Source organism: Rhinopithecus bieti, unplaced genomic scaffold (assembly GCF_001698545.2).
Source record: "Rhinopithecus bieti isolate Rb0 unplaced genomic scaffold, ASM169854v2 scaffold_5260, whole genome shotgun sequence".
In the NCBI taxonomy this organism is placed as follows: Eukaryota; Metazoa; Chordata; class Mammalia; order Primates; family Cercopithecidae; genus Rhinopithecus; species Rhinopithecus bieti.
The window spans coordinates 2,671,701-2,693,439 of record NW_016805896.1 but is presented as its reverse complement, the minus strand read 5'-3'; the positions used below and the strand labels follow the sequence as shown (position 1 = coordinate 2,693,439).

The following is a 21,739-nucleotide window of genomic DNA, read 5'->3' as shown; positions in this document are numbered from 1 at the left end:
TAGCATTTTATTTTATATTTATTTATTTATTTATTTATTTATTTATTTATTTATTTATTTTTGAGACAGAGTCTGGCACTGTCTCCCAGACTGGAGTGCAGTGGCACGATCTTGGCTCACTGCAACCTCTGCCTCCCAGGTTCAAGCGATTCTTTAGCCTCAGACTCCTGAGTAACTGGGATTACAGGTGCCCACCAACAGGCCCAGCTAATTTTTTGTGTTTTTAGTAGAGATAGGGTTTCACTATGTTGGCCAGGCTGGTCTCAAACACCTGACCTCATGATTTACCCGCCATGGCCTCCCAAAGTGCTGGGATTACAGGCCTGAGCCACTGCACTCTGCCAGCATTTTTATTTTTTTTAAGCATATGTTATTATTGTGTGTGTGTGTGTGTGTGTCTGTGTTTGTGTGTGTGTGTTTAAATATACGGGAATATAGAGTTCCATGAATATGCATAACTGTAATTGTTGGTATACTTAATACTATATAAAATTTATAAAGGGAACAAATACAATTAAAAGCTGATATATAGCTTTGTGGAAATGCAATAAGAAATAGAACTTAGAGAATTAAGAAAAAAGAACAGTTAAACTTGGTCTGTGCTTTACAGCAATCATTCTTATCCTTTTCAGGGTCCCATTCCCTTTCAGAATTTGGTAAAATATATGGTTTATTTCTTCAGAAAAATAAATGAGCACACGTATATACATTGTTGTGCCTACAATTATGAGGTATAATTCTTCAATTATAAAAGTCCCTGGACTTTTAAATTCCTGTTAAAATTTAAAAGTCTGTTTTAAATTCCTTCTTTAAATTGTCCCCAGGTATTCTGTGATAGTGACCAAAAAGATAACTTATATTCTGTCACTACCAAGCATTTCTTCTTCCCTTTCACCTCACTCACAAATCCCTTTCAGTTGTTTCTACCCCTATTTGTCCATCTTAATTTCCTCTTAATCACCCAGGATTCTACCCAGACAATTGTATTAGTAGTGAACTGCTTTGCCTGCCTTTGTTCTATCTATTCCACTCTATTCTAAATTCTGCCTCAAAATTAATCTCTCCAAGGACCAGTTTGGTTTTTTTTTTATCATTGTTGTTACTGTTTTATTTTTGAGTTCCTCTAAAATAATGCTTACAAGTTTACCATACAGAGCCAAACAGACCTTGATTGCATTCAAAATCCAGCTTTGCTCTTACCAGCTGGGTGATATCGGACATGCTTCTTGACCTTTTTACAATTTCCACTTCCTTATCTATAAAATAAGGACAATAATATAATTTAAAGACTGTTGTAAGGATTAATGAGATACTGCATTGAACGTGATTAGCAGGGTACAAGGACATAGTGATGTTCCATAAATATTTCCTGACTAAATGAAATATTAAGCCTTTAGGTTTTCAATTTAATGCTTTTGCTAATGTAAGTCTCTGTCTCCCATTTCATACTTGTCATTGTTTCCTATCAAAGAATCCTACCTCCTGCATCAAATGTTCCCCAAATCCTATAGCCAAATGTGAACTCTCCCATTTCTTAATTCCTCAGACTTTTCATAGTACTTATTACAGCAGCATAACATAATGGCCAAAGCTCTCGGGTCATCTTGGACATAGATACTAGCTCCATCACTTATAGCTCGGTGACCTTGGGCAGGTCACATAGGCTCTTTATTGCTTATTTTCCCTATCTGCAAATTTGTTATAAAGATATTATCACAAAAAGTTTTTATGAAAATAAAAAATAATTTCTAGAAAAGGTAAAACAATAGAGATAGAGAGGGGGCTAGTACCAGACTAAGGCCGGGAGCAAGTATTACCTACAAATGGGCAAGAGGGAACCTTCTGAAGCAAGGAAATATTCTAAAACTGGATTTTAGAAAGAAATATGTAAGTACCATGCAAATTTAAAAAAAATGGTTTGTAGCCATGCTTTCATAACTATATAAAGTTACTATTTATCAAACTCTACATTTAAAATGAGTAAATTTTATGATACTCAAATTATACCTCAATAAAACTTATATACACACTAAGCATATTGTATGTATATTACCTTATACTGCCTTGTGTTATCTGTGGTTTTGGTTTTGTTTTTTTCTTGAGACAGTCTTGCTCTGTTGCCCAGGCTAGCATGCAGTAGCATGACCATAGCTCACTGCAGCCTCAACCTCCTGGGCTCAAGGGATCCTCCTGCCTCAACGTCCTGAGTAGCTGGGACTAGGACTACCGGCACATGCCACCACACCTGGCTAATTTTATTTCTTATAGAAACAGGATCTTGCTATGTTGCCCAGGCTGGTCTCCAACTCCTGGCCTGATCCTCCTGCCTTGGCCTCCCAAAGTGCTCGGATTACAGGTGTCAGCCACTGAGCCCATCCTCTATGTCTCTTTATGTGATTGTCAAGAGTGTCTTGTGTCCTTACTCTCATACCTTCCTTCCGCTCCCTATTAACTAAGCCTGAGCTTAATCCTGGCACTGGCCAGTATTAATATGTACTTGTTTGGGTTGAGGGTACCACAGATTTCTATATATAAAGAAGACTGAATTGTGCATTTAGAGGCTGGTCTTTTACATCTACACATAATAGATTAGTGGGACCCCATCTCTACAAAAATAAAAATAAAAAATTAGCCTGGCATGGTGGCACACATTTGTGGTCCCAGATACTCACGAGGCTGAGGCAAGAGGATTACTTGGGCCCAGGAGGTCAAGGTTGCAGTGAGCTGTGATTGCACCACTACACTCCAACCTAGTGATGGAGCGAGACCCTGTCTCAATAAACAGACAAACAAACAGAGTAGAGAATAGTTGACATAAAGAGTATAGGTTTTGAAGTCAAGGATAATGGTGATCATTTTGATGCTAATCGCTGTAGCCATAAGACTCTAGCCTTCTCTATGCCTGATGATTTCAGGTTACACGCAACCTGTTGCCATTCCCAAAGTTAGCATACTGTACTCCTGGCATTTTAGGGTCTGGTATTCCCAGCACTCCAAAGTTTTGGTTATTTGAATACTCTCCCTTTTGTCAGAGAGTGGATCTTCCCAAATAACTTCACGCATCCCGGATAACAGTTTTCAAAGAACCAAAAGAAGAACTGTGAATGTGAGTCTTATAGTCTTCCAAGATAAATATAGCGGTATTTTATGTTGTTTAGAAACTAATAATAACTGAAAAATAAAATAAAATAATATTTCTGTCCATACCATCTTTTTATTTCGCACTGCAGAAGAGAAAAGGAATTACAAACAGAACATTGCTTGTTGGAAAGGAATTGAGGCCAAGTCAGGCAGTTCCTGGGAGGATAAACTATTGCTTAGGAACTTTCCCATGGCACTCGAATGAATACTACTTGAGCATATCTTCCAATTAAGATGTGTGTTTTAGCCAATGTTGAGTTCTCTAAAAGAAACTTTCCAGAGTTATATATATCTTGAAAGTGTTTTAAAGAGGATCAATGCAATTTGGAGGGTTTAGAGGTACAAAGTGCTGGAATCTTTCTTATGAAAGTTAAAGGGAACAAAATAAAACATCCTACCTCCTTGGGCATTTTCACAGTAAATCAAGATCAGCAGGGGTTTGCTAGGCAATCAGGTTTAAAAACAAAATCTCTGGTTAGTCTGTCACTGCACAAATATATTTTCTTAAAGTACATTATAGATTTCCCATGTTTGCAAAACTGAAGAGAGTTTTTCATATGCCATTGTTACATTTCAGGGAAACAAGTGGCTTACCTTTGAAGCTTGGACATTCCTATAATGTCTTATATATTTACTGAGAATGAACTTTTCCATTTTCTTTTATCGAATGCCCAAATTATTTTCTTTATTGTTCATATAGGTACAATGACAGGAGTTAGAAAAGATGCGTCCACATCTCCTATGCCAACAGGAAGCCTAAAGGATTTTGTCACCACAGCCTCACCATCATTACAGCACACCACCTCCCGGTAAGCTTCAGAGATTCTTTAGTTTTTAATATTCTCCCTATGAGAGTATTTTTTGAAGTTTATTTAATAAGGAATGGAAAAATCTTGACAACTCTTAGTGATTCTTTCTCAAGAGAGGTCCTTCTTTTGAAGCATCTAGATTTGGCCAGTTTGAACCATATGGAGTCCTTTTCTTTATACATTCTCTTTGTTAGTTGATCATGGTAATGGGAAGGGCTTCCATAGAAACCTAAATAAAGCTAAACCTATCCTTCACCAGAAAGTCTGTTTAGCAGCAGGTCTTTTCCAGTTTATCACAGAGGAGTTATACACTTAGACTATAAGTTTAACTAGCTGAAATCATTGATATTGAACATGATAGTGGCTTTTGTACTAGTTAAAGGAATACCAACATTTACTTACACCAGACACATTTGAGGGGTTAAGCATTTGATCAGCCTTTTCTGGAGTCAGGGAAAGAAATGTATTATTTTAAATTTCTTATATCTAATAAACCAACTCCCACATTATGCAATTAAGGCTGAATATATAAACATCAATACCAAAAGGGCTTGGTTTATGTTTCCTCAGGGATATGATTGGTTTTAAGCACTGAAATTCATAGCAGCTTATCCAATGAATTGAATATAAATGTTAAGACTTAATTTGTAGTTAATTTAAAGTCCACTGGCTTTGCAAAGTAGAAATGCCTAAATTACAAGTCTCAAGTCTGATGATTTTAAAGATGTACTCTAAAATTTATTCTTTTGGTTTGAAGTAATTTCAAAAGGAAGAGAAAGATTATTTATTCCTCCTCTAAAAAGTTGTATTCCAGACCAGTGCCTATAGATACGCTGTTCCACAGAAGCCAAACCTAGGAAACAGTGTGTTCATCCTATTTTGGCTCTTTTTGTCATTCCTTTAATTCTGGAGCTGGAAAGGTAAGCATCTTAAAGAACTTTTGAGAAATGACCCCAACACAAAAGATAATAACAGTAGCTGCCATCTATTAAGTATCTGCCATGTCCCCCAGGACCTTGCCAAGCCCTTTATATGCATTGTCTGATTTAATCTTCACAACCTTATGAGGTGGTACTATTATCCCCATTTTTAAAATTAGGAAACTAAGGCTCATAGACATTGAAAAACAGTCTAAGGTCACATAGCTAATAACAGGCAAAGCCAGCATTTCAGACTCCAAACCTTGTAATCTTAAATATTGTAATAGTTGAGAATGACAACCTCTCTATTTTGGAGGCCACACACAATCAAAAAGAGAATTTAACTAGTTTGCCACATCCTTTCACTGTTGCTGCTTTTTTTTTTTTTTTTGAGATGGAGTCTCCCTCTGTCGCCAGGCTGGAGTACAGTGTTGCGATCTCAGCTCACTGCAACCTCCACCTCCCGGGTTCAAGCAATTCTTCTGCCTCAGCCTCCCAAGTAGCTGGAACTACAGGTGCCCATCACCATGCCTGGCTAATTTTTTTTTTTTTTTTTTTTTTTAAATAGGGACAGGGCTTCACCATGTTTGCCAGGATGGTCTCGATCTCTTGACCTCATGATCCGCCCGCGTTGGCCTCCCAAAGTGCTGGGATTACAGGTGTAAGCCACCACGCCCAGCTGCTTTCTTTTATTTTTAACGCTACTGTTTTTGACACTCTGCCAAAGACCCACAGTAAGTTGTGGTTCTGAAATGTTGATGGGGCTTCCTCTTTGGATCCCTTAACATTGTGGCTGAAAGCTTGTGCTCAGAGGGTTTCCATCCTAGCTCACCTTGAGGGATTCATTTGGAGGAATTAGAGGTAAAGAAGGAAGATTATCTGGATTTTCAATCTGAGTTAATTTTCCTGTTGTTAAAGATTAGAATGAGATCTTTAACACCACTTTAATATATTAATGTTTTGATAGTTGCATTTCAGTTTAGAGGGAAGTATGAAAAAATGAAATACAATGTCTCCCCAGTAAGAGTTTTATAAAACATCCTCAGCACATACCTTTTGAATGGACCATATCAACATTGTAGAGTTTTACAAGCCCAGGTTAAAACTGCTCTGAAGAGTCATATTTACAGACTTTAAAAAAGTATTATCTATTTGNCTGGGATTACAGGTGTAAGCCACCACGCCCAGCTGCTTTCTTTTATTTTTAACGCTACTGTTTTTGACACTCTGCCAAAGACCCACAGTAAGTTGTGGTTCTGAAATGTTGATGGGGCTTCCTCTTTGGATCCCTTAACATTGTGGCTGAAAGCTTGTGCTCAGAGGGTTTCCATCCTAGCTCACCTTGAGGGATTCATTTGGAGGAATTAGAGGTAAAGAAGGAAGATTATCTGGATTTTCAATCTGAGTTAATTTTCCTGTTGTTAAAGATTAGAATGAGATCTTTAACACCACTTTAATATATTAATGTTTTTGATAGTTGCATTTCAGTTTAGAGGGAAGTATGAAAAAATGAAATACAATGTCTCCCCAGTAAGAGTTTTATAAAACATCCTCAGCACATACCTTTTGAATGGACCATATCAACATTGTAGAGTTTTACAAGCCCAGGTTAAAACTGCTCTGAAGAGTCATATTTACAGACTTTAAAAAAGTATTATCTATTTGTCCTTAATACTGCAGATCAGCTAAATATAGATTCTGAGAAGCTTCCTAGGTAATGAGCATTTGTATTAATAAAACAACGTGTAGCACACCAGATTTTATCCTTAGAAATGCATGATGGCATCATGTAAGTCTCTTATACGAAGTTCAGAGTTAAAAAAAAAAAAAATCAGTACTATGAAAATCAGTTACCAAGAAGGCATAGTGGTGGCCTTCCAGATTTCAGAATCAGGATAATTTGAATTGTTTTTATTTCAAAGTGTAGAAAAGGCATTTTTTTAATAGACTACATATCAGTTACATGCAAACTCTTAATGTAAGAGAAGAGCCTATTGTTCTTTATCTCAACAGACCTTTGAAAGTACCAATGGGAACGAGAGTAAAAGCTCTTCCCCTGTCCACCTTAAATTCCAAGATTTTTCAAGACCTGCAAACAAGGATGGGGGTGAGACAGATGCCAGTGGGAGACAGGTTTTCCTTTGTTCTCTGAAAATACCTAGCAAAGTTCCATTTCATTCCATGTCCTGGTGAAAAAAACAGGTGTGGCAGAGTATCTTTCTCATTCACAGTGTTAGTTGTTAATTGTTCTCACTGCCGGCTGTCAATACTATGTAAAATTTTCATTCCCCATTCAAGATGGAAAAAGTTGTGCCTGAAAATGTTAACATTTGCATTTTTATTTGTAGATTTATTTAAAGGACAGCCTCTCCTACAGCAATCCATCACTTGGTGACACCCCAAATATGAATAATGTATTGTAGACTTGCAGTTACAATGTGTAATAAGTGCTAGAGACAGTAAAGGAATGTTAACTATGTTGCAAATGTAATATTTATTGACTCGTAAAGTTTATTGCTTTTAAGGTTCAATAATACTAACCATAAGACGTTAATATCACTTATACGGATTTTAGCTGGGCACCTTTGTATGTAGAAATATTCATCTATCTCATGCTAACAAAATAAATATGTAATTTACAGCATAAGCAAAGGGAGCATTATAGTTTTCTGTGCTGAAAGCTGCAATGTTTCTTTCTCTCCATTTCACTTCTGGCTCTCCACACTGATCACACACCCTCTAAGCTGCCTAAGAGAATAAGCACAGTGGTCATCTTGGCATAAGAGGGTGGTGAAGCTGAATTAAATGTACCATTCATTTCTACTTGAATGGAACAAGCAATGCCCCACAGACCACTCCACCTGGAAAGAGGAGTGGAGGGGCTCTCTCCCTGTCATTCTGAACACCTCGGGGTAGGTGAGCCTTGACTCTAAAAGAAAGTTAAATAAATACCTTTCCTACCAAATGAATGAGTCAGAGTTTACCAAGTCTACTTGATCCTTTAGTCTCCAGTGTGAAACCAGAGCTGGGCAAGTTACCATTTGCTCCTAAAATGAATGTGTTATGAGCACAGATATAACTGATAATTAACCATTTTGTGCCTTCCAGAATTAGGTGTGTCCATTGCCAACAATAAAGATCATACAGGAAATATCTAACACTCAAAGCAAAAGAAGTAATGATAATTAGCAACCATCAGCTGTAATTGTCATCTACATTAAGATGCAGAATTATGTATTTCTTCGTTATAAATAGCCTTTCTAATTGTACTTGATGTATGCCAATTTAATCAAAAAGTATACTTGCAACAGGCAGAATTTGCATTAATGTAGCTTTGGATCTTCAGGTCTTTTATTTCAAATTTGACTGGGAAAGAAGGCCTATTACAGCTGTATATCCTTTACATGTTGGTGTCTTTTTCTGTTCAGGCATGTAGATCCGATACATTTTATATTAAAATGAAGATAGTATCTTCTGAGATTGCTCAATGCAACAGAAATCTTGTCACCTTTAAAAATATTTGTCGACTTTATATTTTTCAGTCATATGGTAACATGTTGATTGTTGGACCCTGATAAACAGAGGCACACCAGGCCTACAGCAACAGGATTAGATTCTCAGTCCCTGAAGTAAAAAGTTACTAAGGTCACTTCTCTCTATTCTTCTATGACTTCTACAAACAGTTACCGCTGGTGCTCTCCCTGTGCCTTTGTGTGTCTGTGTGTAAGATGTGAAGAAAGAAAGGGAGATTTCACCAAATCATACCCAGCTAGTGAATTTTCAGAACTGGAACTGGAATTAGCCTATTTCTAGGATGTACTGTTGACTTTTTTAGCTTTTTTTTTTTTTTTTTTTTTTAAGATGAGTTTTAATGACAACAGAAAAGTGTTAAAGGTTTTGTTTTGTTTTACTTTGTTTTGTTTCTTTTGAGTTACTGATGGGGAAAGGTGTTGATTTTGTGAAGCTTCTTTTTTCTTGACCGGATTTGGGGAATGCTTGAGTACGTGCTTTGAGGGACTTGATAAATTATTTGGGAGCTTTTAAAAAATAGTTTATTTTTATTGATACATCATAATTATACATATTTATGAGATTCATTGTGGTGTTTCAATACAGGCATATATTGTGTAATGATCAAATCAGAGAATCTGGCACATCCGTTGCCTTATACATTTATCATTTCTTTATGGTGAGAACATTCAAACTCCTCTTTTCTAATTATTTTGAAATAGATTAGGTTAGTGCAAAAGTAATTGTGTTTTTTTCCTATTAAATGTAATGGTAAAAATTGCAATTACTTTTGCATCAACCTAATACAATGCAATATTGTTAACCATAGTCACCCTTCTGCGTAATAGAACATTACAAGTTATTCCTCCTAACTGTAACTTTGTACCCAATGACCCCTCTCTCCCCATGTCTTCACCTTCCACTCTTCCTAGCCTCTAGTAATCACTATCATACTCTCTACTTCCATGAGATCAACATTTTTAGATCCTACATACAAGTGAGATTGCTTGTTGGAAAGCAGTTGAGGCCAAGACAAACCAGTTCAGTATTTGTTTCTTGTGCCTGGCTTATTTCACTTGACATAAAATCCTTCAGGTTCATCTATGTTGCCACAAATGACAGGATTTCATTCTTTTTTATGGCTGAATAGTAGTCACTGTGTATATATACCACATTTTCATTATCCATTCATCCATTTATGGACACTTAGGTTGATTCCATATCTTGGCTATTGTAAGTGCTTCAGTAAACATGGAGTGGATATCTCTTTGACATACTTGTTTCATTTTCTTTGGATATATACCCAGCAGTGGGACGGTTGGATCATGTAGTAGTTCTTTTCGTAATTTTTTGAGGAACATCCATTCTATTTTTCATAATGGCTGTACTAATTTACATTCCAACCCAATAGTATACAAGAGTTTTCTTTCTCCAATCCTTGCCAACACTTGTCTTGTCCTTTTGGTAACAGCCATTCTGACCGGAGTAAAGTGATATTTCATTGTGGTTTTGATTTGTATTTTCCTGATGATTATTGATTTTGAGAATTCTTTCATGTACCCAGTAGCCTTTTTTATGTTTTCCTTTGAGAAATGTCTATTCAGGTCTTTTACCTATTTTTTTACTCACTTTGTTTTCTTGCTATTGAGTTGTTTGAGTTCCTTATATATTTTGCATAGTAACTCCTTATCAGATGGATAGTTTGCAAATATTTTCTCCCATTCTGCAGGTTGTCTTGTCACTCTGTTATTTGTGTCCTTTGCTGTGCAGAAGCTTTGATGTAATCCCACTTGTCTATTTTTGCTTTTGTTGCCTGTGCTTTTGAGGCTATATCCAGGAAAGCATTTTCCTGACCAATGTCATGGAACTTTTCCTCTTTGTTTTCTTCAAGTAGTTCCATAGTTTCAGGAGGACTTACATTTAAGCCTTTATTCCATTTTGATTTGATTTTTTGTATCTGATGAGAGATAGGGGGTCTAGTTTCACTCTCTGCATGTCTGCATGTGGATATCCAGTTTTCAAAAGACTGTCCTTTTTCCATTGTATGTTCTTCACACCTTTGTCAAATATCAGTTGGCTATGAGTACATAGATTTATTTCCATGTTATTATGTTAATAGTTTAGTTTGAGTTTTTTTAAAAACCTTCCTTTGCTGTCAACCATATACTTAATGTGTTCTGAAAATTTTGCTGTAAGCTTATGCCTTGCTGAGCTTTCTATAGTACAGTTGCCTGTGCAGAGCCATGCTCACAAGGCAGCTGTTTAAACACAGCTGACTAGAAGGTGGCTTGTGTGATCTTTGGCCCACTGAGACTAAGAGCCAGGAACTAGGTTCAGAAGTATCTGAAACCTGGTACTCTACCAATCCCAGTCTGGAAGGAATCTTGTCTCTGTTGTGAATACAGTATTTATTTCTCTTTATTGTTATCTTAAGTAACTTAACATGAAAATCCAGTTGCTTCCAGCTCCAGATATGATGGCACAGCCTTTAAAGTACCAGAACAACTGATGGTGTTTTGTTCCTTTGCTGGGCCAGAAAGAGGATTTTCCTCTTCATTCTCTGTAGGTTATAAACGAAGGCTTTAGCCCAGTGAGCAAGTCAGACGCTATTTCATTTCCCATATCACATTGCCAGTAACCATTCAAGCTGAAGAGAAGGGAAAATCATATAAATATGCTCTGCCTGATTGTAACAATGATCTATTTTATCTCAGCTACAGAATTCTGGATTGACAGCTGTGAGGTGATTCAAAAGCCACACACACACACACACACACACACACACACACACACACACATATTTATACTGGGAACAAAAATACAATACCGAAATTTATAATTGCCTGTTCACAATTCTTAGCATAGTACTTTAGCATTGGCAGAATGATTTTAGGTACATTATTTCATTTAAATTGCACCACAATCCTGTGAGGTAAGTAGTAGTAGTATGCCATTTGACAATGAGGAGATAAGAACTAAAGGGACTGAGTAACTGACCAAGGTCACATAGTAGGAAGCAGAAAAGAAGACATGAATCTAGCTTTTCTAATCACAAATTTCGGAGTTTTTTCATTCTCCCACAGTGGCTGAAACTTGGATTCGATTCTGAAGTATAAGCACTGAGCTGATAAAATTCCAGTTTGGGGTAGGAATCAGACAAACTTACTTTAACATTGAAATTTATTTTGTTTGTATAACTTGATAGAAAGAAACTTAGTTACACAGAGAAGTGGAGGTGTTGTGGTTCGATTATGCATAGCAGCCAAATTGCAATATTTACTTGCATTTGTGTCCAGAATAGTAACAAAACCGGTTTTTTTTTTTAATGAGACTATCTTCTCACCTATACATTTACCTAAATGTTTTAAATACTCAACCAGATTTTCTCATGTTCCTAGCAGAGGAAATGATCATGTGTTATCCTCCCAGCAGGAGAGAGGGATAAGCTAAACTAAGATCACAAACCTCTGCTGGGGTTTTCATAGTAGGTTTGAATAGCAGACCTCGCTGTGTGTATATAATAGAGCATATAAGTGATGACCCTATGTGATGATAGTGGCTATTATTGATTAAATGCCAGTTATATATCAGGTATTACATTGGGCGTATACAGATATACCCATTTGTAATATATGTCCATACAAATTACATATTATTGTCAAGATTTTAATGACTGTTAAAGCTCAGCTTCAAAATATCAGATAGAATTTATTCTTATTTTCCAAAATGACTTTTAAAGTATGAGCTGTAAGGCTGAGAACTGTGATTTTAGCTTTCCTTGCCCTCAGAGTAACAGTGTATTCACTATACACAAAGTGACATTAACCATAACTTTTCCATTTTGAGTATCTTGTAAATAATAAAATTAAAACCAAATGAAACGATGCACATAAATTGATTATAGTAAAAAGGACTAATCTGGAAACTTCAGAAAATAATGTATTGAGCATGTAAAAGAAAATATGAAGCTATAAACTTGCCTGTCTACCATGTTTAACCAAGAGGGTAAAAATCCCAGCCATTCAAAAGGATTTTCATTTAGTTGGGTTGATAAACTTGGAATTCCAGGCCACTGCCGTACCACCAAGAACAATAGAATGCATGGAAATTCTTAGGTGTTTGATGAAAAGATATTGCTTTTAGTTAAGTCATGATGTTGGGCTAAAAATACTGTAATTCCCACTGTTAAAAGCCGTTAATATAAGAATCCATTCCTCTTACACACACTGGTTTATAGTGTGTAAGTTAGGAAAATAAAGACAAATAGGCTAGGTAGAAATAATAATGATGTAGCAAATTCCAAGAAGTGAATTCAGCTTGAAGGAGCTTGTCAAGACATTCTTACTATAGAAAGAATATATTGTACTTGGGAAAATGTACATTACAACAGCTTATATTTACTCCTCATTCAGAATTCTACTCCTTGGCTTCAGGAAATCTTTCTAAAGACCTAAGTTCTGGATGAGGAGGTTGTAATAGCTATTTTATTTTCACACGATTTTCAAATGTTCTACAACAATGTTGTATTACTTCCATAAGTTTAGAAACAATTTTTAAAAAGAAGACAAAAGGAACACATTTATAGTAGACAAACACATTTCAAAATTTTACACTCAGTAGTTCCAAGTAGTTGCAAAAACCCTAAAGTTACTTTTGGCCCGTATAACATAAATATCTGATTTCCTTTGTCAACCTAGCAATAGATGAGGATTATCCTTCCTTGTTGGGTCTTCTCCAGGGTACTGAACTCTGAAAACTGCTATGATTGGTGACATCTGTTCAGTATTGCCAGTTCCTGCTGTCATTTCACAGCTTTTAGCCTCATGAACTACCATTTTAGAGTTGTTCATTTGGTCCAAGGTTATCAAATTCCCTTAATTTCAACTTTAAGAAATATTTTTTAATGTCTCTTCCTTAGGCGCTTTAATGCTTTTGTAAGAATTATTTTATATGTTACCTGATGTAATCCTTAAAATCACAAGAAAGTAAAGCTCCAAGAGACCATTACAGAACAATTAAAAGCCCAGGTGTAATAACTCTGTGGTTTATAGGCTTAGGTTTGAATGCTAGCTATGTGGTTCTGAACAAATCATTTAATTTAATCTATAAAATGGGAGTAATATCTCCCTCATAGGCATGTCATGATGATTAAGCAGGATAGTTTATGTAAAGTAGGTAGCACAGGCCTAGTGCATGACTGAGTGCTCCATAAATAGTAGTTGTCATTATAGAACTTCCCAGGGTCACTCAAGCAATTAGGAAAAGCTAGGATTTGGACCTTGCTCTTGTGATTCCAAACTATGAGTGTATCCCCTAACAGAGTTAGGAATTAGAGTTAGATTCATCTCAAAGGTGGGCAGTTTGATTGTATTTTTTATATTGACCTTGCAAACATGCCTGTTACTTTACCTCCATATACCTAATTCCTTATGTGAAAATATGAATATTAATAGCTATTTTATAAATTTGCTCAGAGTATTAAATTTGACTGTGTATGCAAAGCCTTTAACTTGATGCTTGTCCATATTGAGCACTCAGTGTTAGGTTTCTTCTGTGCTCTGGGAAACAAGACTTCTTTGGGCATCTAAAACAATACATGTGAGTGATACTGGCCCCTCTGCCAAATGCCCTGAGTGACAGTGCCTCTGCCAAAATGTGGCTTAGAAGCAAGCCACGTGTTTATGAATGACCCTGCATTCAAAGGATTTTCCTTATGCAATGTTGGCAAATTTTCCAGTGTTTGGAGACTTCCCCTCCATTTGTTTTTCTTCTAAATAGAGGAGGGTAGGAAGTAAGATTCTTGTATAGATGATAGGGTTAAGATTTTGTGTGTGTGTGTTTTTAGGATATCTGTTTCTAGGGTCACTCAAGGACTGACCGAAGTTACTGATCATTGATTTTGTCCTCATAGTTAGCCATTTCATAAGATTCTGAAAGGATTTAATTCCCTTCAGAGCAGTGATTCTAAAATCTGTCTGCACATTAGAATCACTAGGAATCTTTTAAAAATACCTATTTCTAGGTTTCATCCCAGATTCATTGAATCAGAATTGCCCATAATGGGCTCCAGTGGTGTGTATTTTTGATTTTCAAAAGACTCTGATGCACTTTGTCTAAAGACACATGTTTGGAAGCCCCTGCTCTGGAACTGCACATCTCCTTACTTCTTAACCCAAGCACACCAACATTCTCCCTTTCTTTTTTCTGTCCCCTACCCAAGCCCAGGGCATCTTCTTTCCATTAGCAATTTTTATTAGTCATCATTATCCTCCTCCCAAGGGATTATCAAAATACATCAATAAGCCTGCAGTAAAAAAACTAAGAAGCCCTTAAAGAACTTGACTTATCAATTTAAATTGTTGAAATTGGGGATTAATTACTAAGACATATTGTTGGTGTCAGTCTTCTCTACAAAAAACTTGGATGGACCCATCATCTGTGAGGGAACCCTCAGCAAGTTTTAAGAGAAAATTTTGTAAGGAAACATTCCTGATACTTTATACCTCTCTTTCTCATCTGTGCTTCATCTTTCTCCATAGTACTTAATCACTTTCTAATATGCCATGTAATTTACTAGTGTATTTTATTTATTGTTTGTCTCTCCCCCTTCCTCTCCTGCATCACAAAGGATGTGGACTTTATGAGCACAAGTATTTTTTTCTGTTATTTTCTATTCTTTTCATCCCTGCACCAGAGCAGAGCCTGGCTCATAATAGACATTCAATAAATATTTGTTGGCTGGATGAATTAGTGAATGGTCGCAAACAAAGTGAATGTTTCTTTTTAACTTACCAATCCATGACATTCCAGTAGACATCTATTTTGCTTTATGTCTTCACCATATCTCCAAAAAATCCATTGTTTCTGCCCACCTTATACATCTAGTTGTACTTCTTTTATATCCCAGAACTTCCTTGCATTTTCTCCTATTTTAAGGTTTTTCCATTTTGTAAGGATTAGAAAACATCTTGGCTTTCAGGGTATTTCCAGACGGGATAATAGCAGATTTCCGAGTGTGAGTAGTGTCAACATGTTGTTTGCATTGGGAGTTAATTGCATAGATAATGTCAGTATCAACGAGGATATCAGATATGCTTTGCTTAGCCATTTCATTATCTTATGTTCAGCCATATCAGCGAGCTTTTCCTAAACCTCTGCTTTGGTCTGCAGCTAGTTTATTGTTTGCATTTTCTCAAGTTAAAATCCTTGCATGTTGACAGGCAGCAGAGCTTAGAGGAAAGGGCATTAGAGTTAAAGGCCGAAGATCTGGATTTATCCTGCCTCCACAGCTTGCTAGCAGCAAAACTTTGAAAAAGTCCCTTCACATGGAACCTAAGTTTTCCAGGCTTCTGTCCTATCCGTCTGAACTTTACCCTTTGTTTAGATATAAAATCAACACAAAATAGGTACATCTGTCTCTTGATTTCAGAGTAATTTACACATTTGGAAAATAAAGTATGAAGAAATGAACATTTCCAAAATAATTAATGTATTTCAGAATAACATGGTTTAAATTTCCCATTAAAAATGTTTAGGTTGGCCGAGCCTGGTGGTTCACGCCTGTAATCCCAGCACTTTGGGAGGCTAAGACAGGAAGATCACAAGGTCAGGAGATCAAGACCATCCTGGCTAACATGGTGAAATCCCATCTCTACTAAAAATACAAAAAATCAGCTGGGCGTGGTGGCGGGCACCTGTAGTCCCAGCTACTTGGGAGGCTGAGGTAGGAGAATGGCTTGAACCCCGGAGGCGGAGCTTGCAGTAAGCCGAGATCGCACCACTGCACTCCAGGCTGGGGGACAGAGTGAGACTCTGTCTCAAAAAAAAGAAAAAAATTTGGGTTTCGTGATGGTCAGTAATTTAGAGACCCCATGTCATTCACAGCATGTCATAGAGCAATTCCATGGGAAGCACTGCCCTGTTGACAAGGGACCCAGTACAGTTTACATGTCTTGAGATTATGCTCTGTGAACATACCAAAGGTTTACTTTTTAAATTTTGAACAAAATCATGTCTGGAAAACATCAGATCTTACTATAGGGAGGACACCAACCGAAAGACATAGGAAAAAGATAATACCCTTGAAGTTCAAATTGAAGTTTCAGTCACACTGAAAAACACAATCGTATATTAATGTAGGCTACATGCTCTGCCTTGGGGAAGGAATGTTCAGAACTGTGCCTAATAGTATCAAGAATGCCACTGTGTAAATCAAAGACTATCAGCAAGACTACTTATAATGGAGAAGACATAGAATCAAGTAGTTAGTGGTAATTGGCTAATGTATCTTCAGCTCAGCTGGACATTTTTGCATACTCTGTTGATATTTTTAAATATATAGACACATATATACCTATTGATATATACACACACACACACACACACACGTGCACACACACACACCACTTTTAATATATTTAACATTTTCATCTTAATGGGCTATGCCTTCCCCCAAAAGAAAAGACAGTCTGTTTTCTCCTTCAGCTTACTTTTCTTTATTTCTTGTGGGGAAATTCATTTTAGCATTTTATATTGTCCGTAACTGTTTATGAGTTTAACCATAAAAATTATCGTTGAACAGTTATATATGAAAGTTATTTGTTTAGTGGCATTCTTGATACTATTAGGCACAATTCTGAGCATTCTTTCCCCAAGGCAAAGCATGTAGCTGACATTAATATACGGTCACATTTTTCAGTGTGACTGATGACCTCAATTTGGGCTTCAAGGGTGTCATTTTATTTTATTTTTTTTTAAAGACAGGTTCTTGCTCTGTCCCCCAGGCTGGAGTGCAGTGGCACAATCTCACTGCAACCTCCACCTCCCACGTTCAAGGGATTCTCCTGCCTCAGCCTCCTGAGTAGCTGGTATTACAGGTGTGTACCACTATGCCCACCTAATTTTTGTCTTTGTAAGCGTAACAGGAGGCTGAGTGCAGTGGCTTATGCCTGTAATCTCAACACTTTGGGAGGCCAAGGAGAGCGGATCACTTGAACCCAGGAGTTTGAGACCAGCCTGGGCAACATAGTGAGACCTTGTTGCTACTAAAAATTTATAAAATTAGCCAGGCATGCTGGCGTGCGCCTGTAGCCCCAGCTACTCAGGAAGCTGAGGTGGGAGGATCACTTGAGCCCAGGAGTTAGAGGTGCAGTGAGCCACGATCACACCACTGCACATCAGCCTGGGTGACAGAATGAAACACTATCAAAATAAATAAATAAATAAATAAATAAAGGGAAATTCGTGAACACTGTTATTTTCATTAGGCTTAAGATTTCTGGATCTATGTTCTCACCAAATCATCTTTACTATGCCTTTTTAGAGGATATAAATTAATTTTTTGGTGTACAAATCCTAGTGAAAGAAAGAATGATTACCCATGAAAGAAAGATTTCAAGTTGGTTTCAAAGCTCAATAGCAATTGGCCAACACATTTTCTATTTGCTTATTAAGGCTTTCATTGATTTTCTTGTTATCATGGGTGCATACTGAAAAAAGTATGACTATTACTGAGATTAAAAGCCTATCATCAGCCAGGCACGATGGCTCACACCTGTAATCCCAGCACTTTGGGAGGCCAAGGTGGGCGGATCACCTGAGGCCAGGAATTTGAGACCACTCTGGCCAACATGGCAAAACCCCGTCTCTACTAAATTAGCTGGGCGTGGTGTGGGCACCTGTAGTTTTAGCTACTCAGGAGGCTGAGGCAGGAGAATCGCTTGAGCCCGGGAGGCAGAGATTGCAGTGAGCCGAGATCATGCCACTATAGTCCAGCCTGGGTGACAGAGTGAGACTCTGTCTCAAAAAAAAAAGTTTATTGTCGTGTTGCTTGGAATCCATCCCCAAATCCTAATAAATTATCAACTTGGTTGGAACATAAGCCTCTTAGCAGACAAGGGGAGAGTGATTGCTGTTGTACGTGAGAAGCTGTTTCTTCCTATGGGAAAGCTGAGAGATTCTGAGGTGGGTTGGGATTTGTATTAGAATAAGGACCCTGCATCAAGCTCTTCTCACCACATGGGCTACTTGAAACCCAGAGCCAATAATTAGATTGAAAAAGGAAATTTCAAGCCCAATACCTGCACAGCAATATAGAAAGCAGACAAAACTTGTATAGAGTTGCATGTCTTGTACAAGTCTTGTATACAGTTGTGTTTCTTAACATGCATGAATAATTCATCCTTTTACATTTTGACAGTTGAAAGATATTCTGGATTAATGCTCATATTAAATAGTAATATATAATAAGGAAGATAAGATAAAAGGCTTGCCAGGAGGATTTTTTTAATGTTTTACTTTGAATAAATAAAGGGATGCTAGGAATTGTACCTCAGGGTTTTTCCCCCCCCTTGGGCTGTGAGCAACCCTGATGAAGCATTTTTAAGAGCCAAGATGGAAGCCAATCCCTGCCTCGGAAAGGGCTGTTCAACTTGTTTCTTAACAGGGGCTATCTCTTTCCTATGCCCTGGAAGATGTCTATCTTACAGAAGTACTTAGTGCTTGGTGTAACCTAATGGAGTCTGGAAGCATCTGCCTGGGACACATGCCCTACCAGATACTGAATGGACTCACCACAAATGGTGTTTATAGAATATAAATGAGCTCCTTGGTATACAAATCCTAATGAAAGTAAGATAGATTACCCATAAAAGAAAGATTCCAAGTTGGTTTTGAAGCTGAAGAGCAATTGGCCTTGAGCTTCAAATGAAAGTATGGACTTTCACTCGAATGCATTTACGTGTTCTCCATTAATGAAGTGATGCCGTCTTGGCAGAGATAGGCCTAAGTGCTGTGCCAGATAGCTCAGAGGGGAGTCCTTAGTCAGCATCCCTTCATTCCATCCAGCCTGGGTCTGCTGTCTTCACAGTCTGGCTCATGACTGAGAAACGTGCTGCCTCTAAAATAAAACTTCTCTCTAGACCAGTTGATAATGCCCCACAGCCAGCTCCTGTCTTCTGGGTGAAATAGACTAGTAGGGGAAGAACCAGATTCTGGTAAAAGCTGAAGTGAGGCATCATCTCAGGAATGGATCATAATTGTAATACAAACCACTGATAACAAATGAACAGGATAGTTAGTGGCAGAACAAAGACTGGAACTGGCCTGAAACCACTGGAACAGTGGAACCTCTGCGGACGGTGGGAGGGTTAGGAGTCACTGGGAATTGCTGTGATGCTCCTGGAGGGGCCTCCTTAGCCAGGATTACAGTTTCCCTTTGTTCCCGCTTCAGCGCTGCTAGAGCTTCATCGCTTTTCCAGAACTGTCTCCTTCAGTAAGTTTATGCCTCACCACAGTCCTCGCCACAGGTTTCCCTAATTATTCTGTCTTTTTTCTTAGGATATAAATATTTTTGTGAACAGCAAAATGTTTCTACTGTTGTATCAATGTTAGGTCACATGGCATTGACTTTTATCCAAACTGGAAGATTTCATAGCAGGATTATAACATTATATCATTACTTCAGCAGTATCTTTTGTATCAATGTGAAAATTTTAATTTCACGCCCTGCAGACTTCACAGTCCTTTATGCTGTCTCTGTTCCTGTTGTTGCATGAAGAGTAAATCTCTGTATCACATTCATTTCAGATTGAAAGAAAGTAAATTTGATCCATTTGAGATCTCTAGAGTTAAGTAAAAATCTGTTGGCAAAAGCTGCTATTAAAGAAGGAAGAAAAAGAATTCTTTTCAGCTAATATGGCTTTCCGTATGGGTGAGGATAGTCCCAAGGCTCAAAAGAAGAAAACGCCTCTCTGTTAACCATGGTTACTAGGACTGTTTCATTAGCACAGATTATACATTTCTTGATTGTAACACAAGATGTCCTCAAGTATTAGGTATAAAAAGTAGTCTCTCCTTCACACAACTATTTATTTGAAAGAGAGAATCTAATGTAGTAGGGCAAGCTATCAGTTTAAGGACAAGTCTAGAAAAGGTTAATAGCAAACATGGTGGGAAAAAAGTCAGACCTTATTATTTAAATTGGATATTTGGTTAAAATAAATTATTTTTAAAATGAAATCAAATGCCTGTATACAGAGTTTTTCATATCAGAGGTTTAAGATGAAGATAGTATAGAATTCAAATTATAACTTAATACTATAAGCTATTTAACATTAATTTCTAAGGAATATATCCATGTAGGCTTTACAAAAATTATGAAATAGTATATGGCCTATTACAAACTATTTCAAGTTTACTTTATTGCCACCAACTTCAGCCCATGGTCCCAAAGTTAGGTTTAAACTGCTGAATAAGAGTAATTAGCTATGGCATGGGTACCCAGCATTCACCTCATAAAACCAACTATAATCTCTCTTTAGAGGGCTATTTATAGGGGTTAGGGAGGGTTTATTCAAGAATCTGTTTGCTAATGAGTTTTTAAGGAAACTGATACCAGTGATTTGTTAGCAATCACTTAAGCACTTATATTTCTTTGGGATAATTGCAGTGGTACTATAGACTTTTTTTAAGTAACATTTAAGTTACCTGTAATCCTACCCCCCCACACTGTATATACTGTATCCACTTTATATACCACTGTTAATATTTTAGTATTTAGTATATTTCCTTCCAGTTATTTTTTCTTTCACTTTTTATGAGCTTCTCTTTCTTTAGATAAAGTTATCCTAAATTGTGAAATATCTGGAAACTAAAAAAGCAAAAACTCTTCCTTATGTTTGCCATTCTATGAATAAATAAAGAGGTAGGTAGGAATTCAGTATGCTAAATAAAATTGCCTGGATTGGCCTTTTCACCAGATCTGTCTGGGTCTTTTTACTGCCAGAGCACTTGGGAGAAACTGTAGTTGGTCCCCCAGGGTTGAATTGTTGGAAGGAGAATGTACATGTTTCTCTCATAACTTACATGAGGAATGCTACAATATGAATATATTTCCAATTGGATCTATACAGAAATTTAGTCTGTATTAAAAATCACTGCTACAAAATATGTGCTGTATTCTAAAATGACTCCTACCTGTATTTTTGAGGTGAGAAAAATATATATTAAACTTAAATCAAGCAATTAGAATGAATTTCTTTGTAGAGGAAGAAATGGTTAAGTGGAATCTTTCTGGCTAGGAGTAATGCAGAACAAAGGCATTTCCTGGAGGGTGCTACTCGAGTTTTCCGGTTGTCATTCTACTTTGTCAGTTTCCAGAAGCACAGGCAGCTTTGGCAAACCACATTTCTTCACCTTTCTGGGATCCAGAGTTTGAGCTAAGAAAGAAAGAAAGTTATTATTCTTTCTCTGAGCCTCTTGTGAGACACCAACATAATGTTGGATTTTTATCTCAGCATACCCCATTTATTCATTCTTTATCTCTTTCCTTCAATTTATCATTGATTTTGACCCAAACAA

The 21,739-nt window shown here is 37.1% G+C and overlaps 1 protein-coding gene across 8 annotated transcripts in view; it reads left to right on the top strand.

Moving 5' to 3' along the window:
• Positions 1-21,739, top strand: part of KIAA1328 (KIAA1328 ortholog) — a 400,177-nt gene that overhangs the window by 345,634 nt on the left and 32,804 nt on the right. For all 8 annotated transcript variants that reach the window (XM_017873982.1, XM_017873981.1, XM_017873984.1 and 5 more), the window contains one exon: positions 3,842-3,950. In XM_017873982.1, coding sequence (XP_017729471.1) covers positions 3,842-3,950 — 109 coding nt within the window. The remainder of the gene's footprint in view (positions 1-3,841; positions 3,951-21,739) is intronic.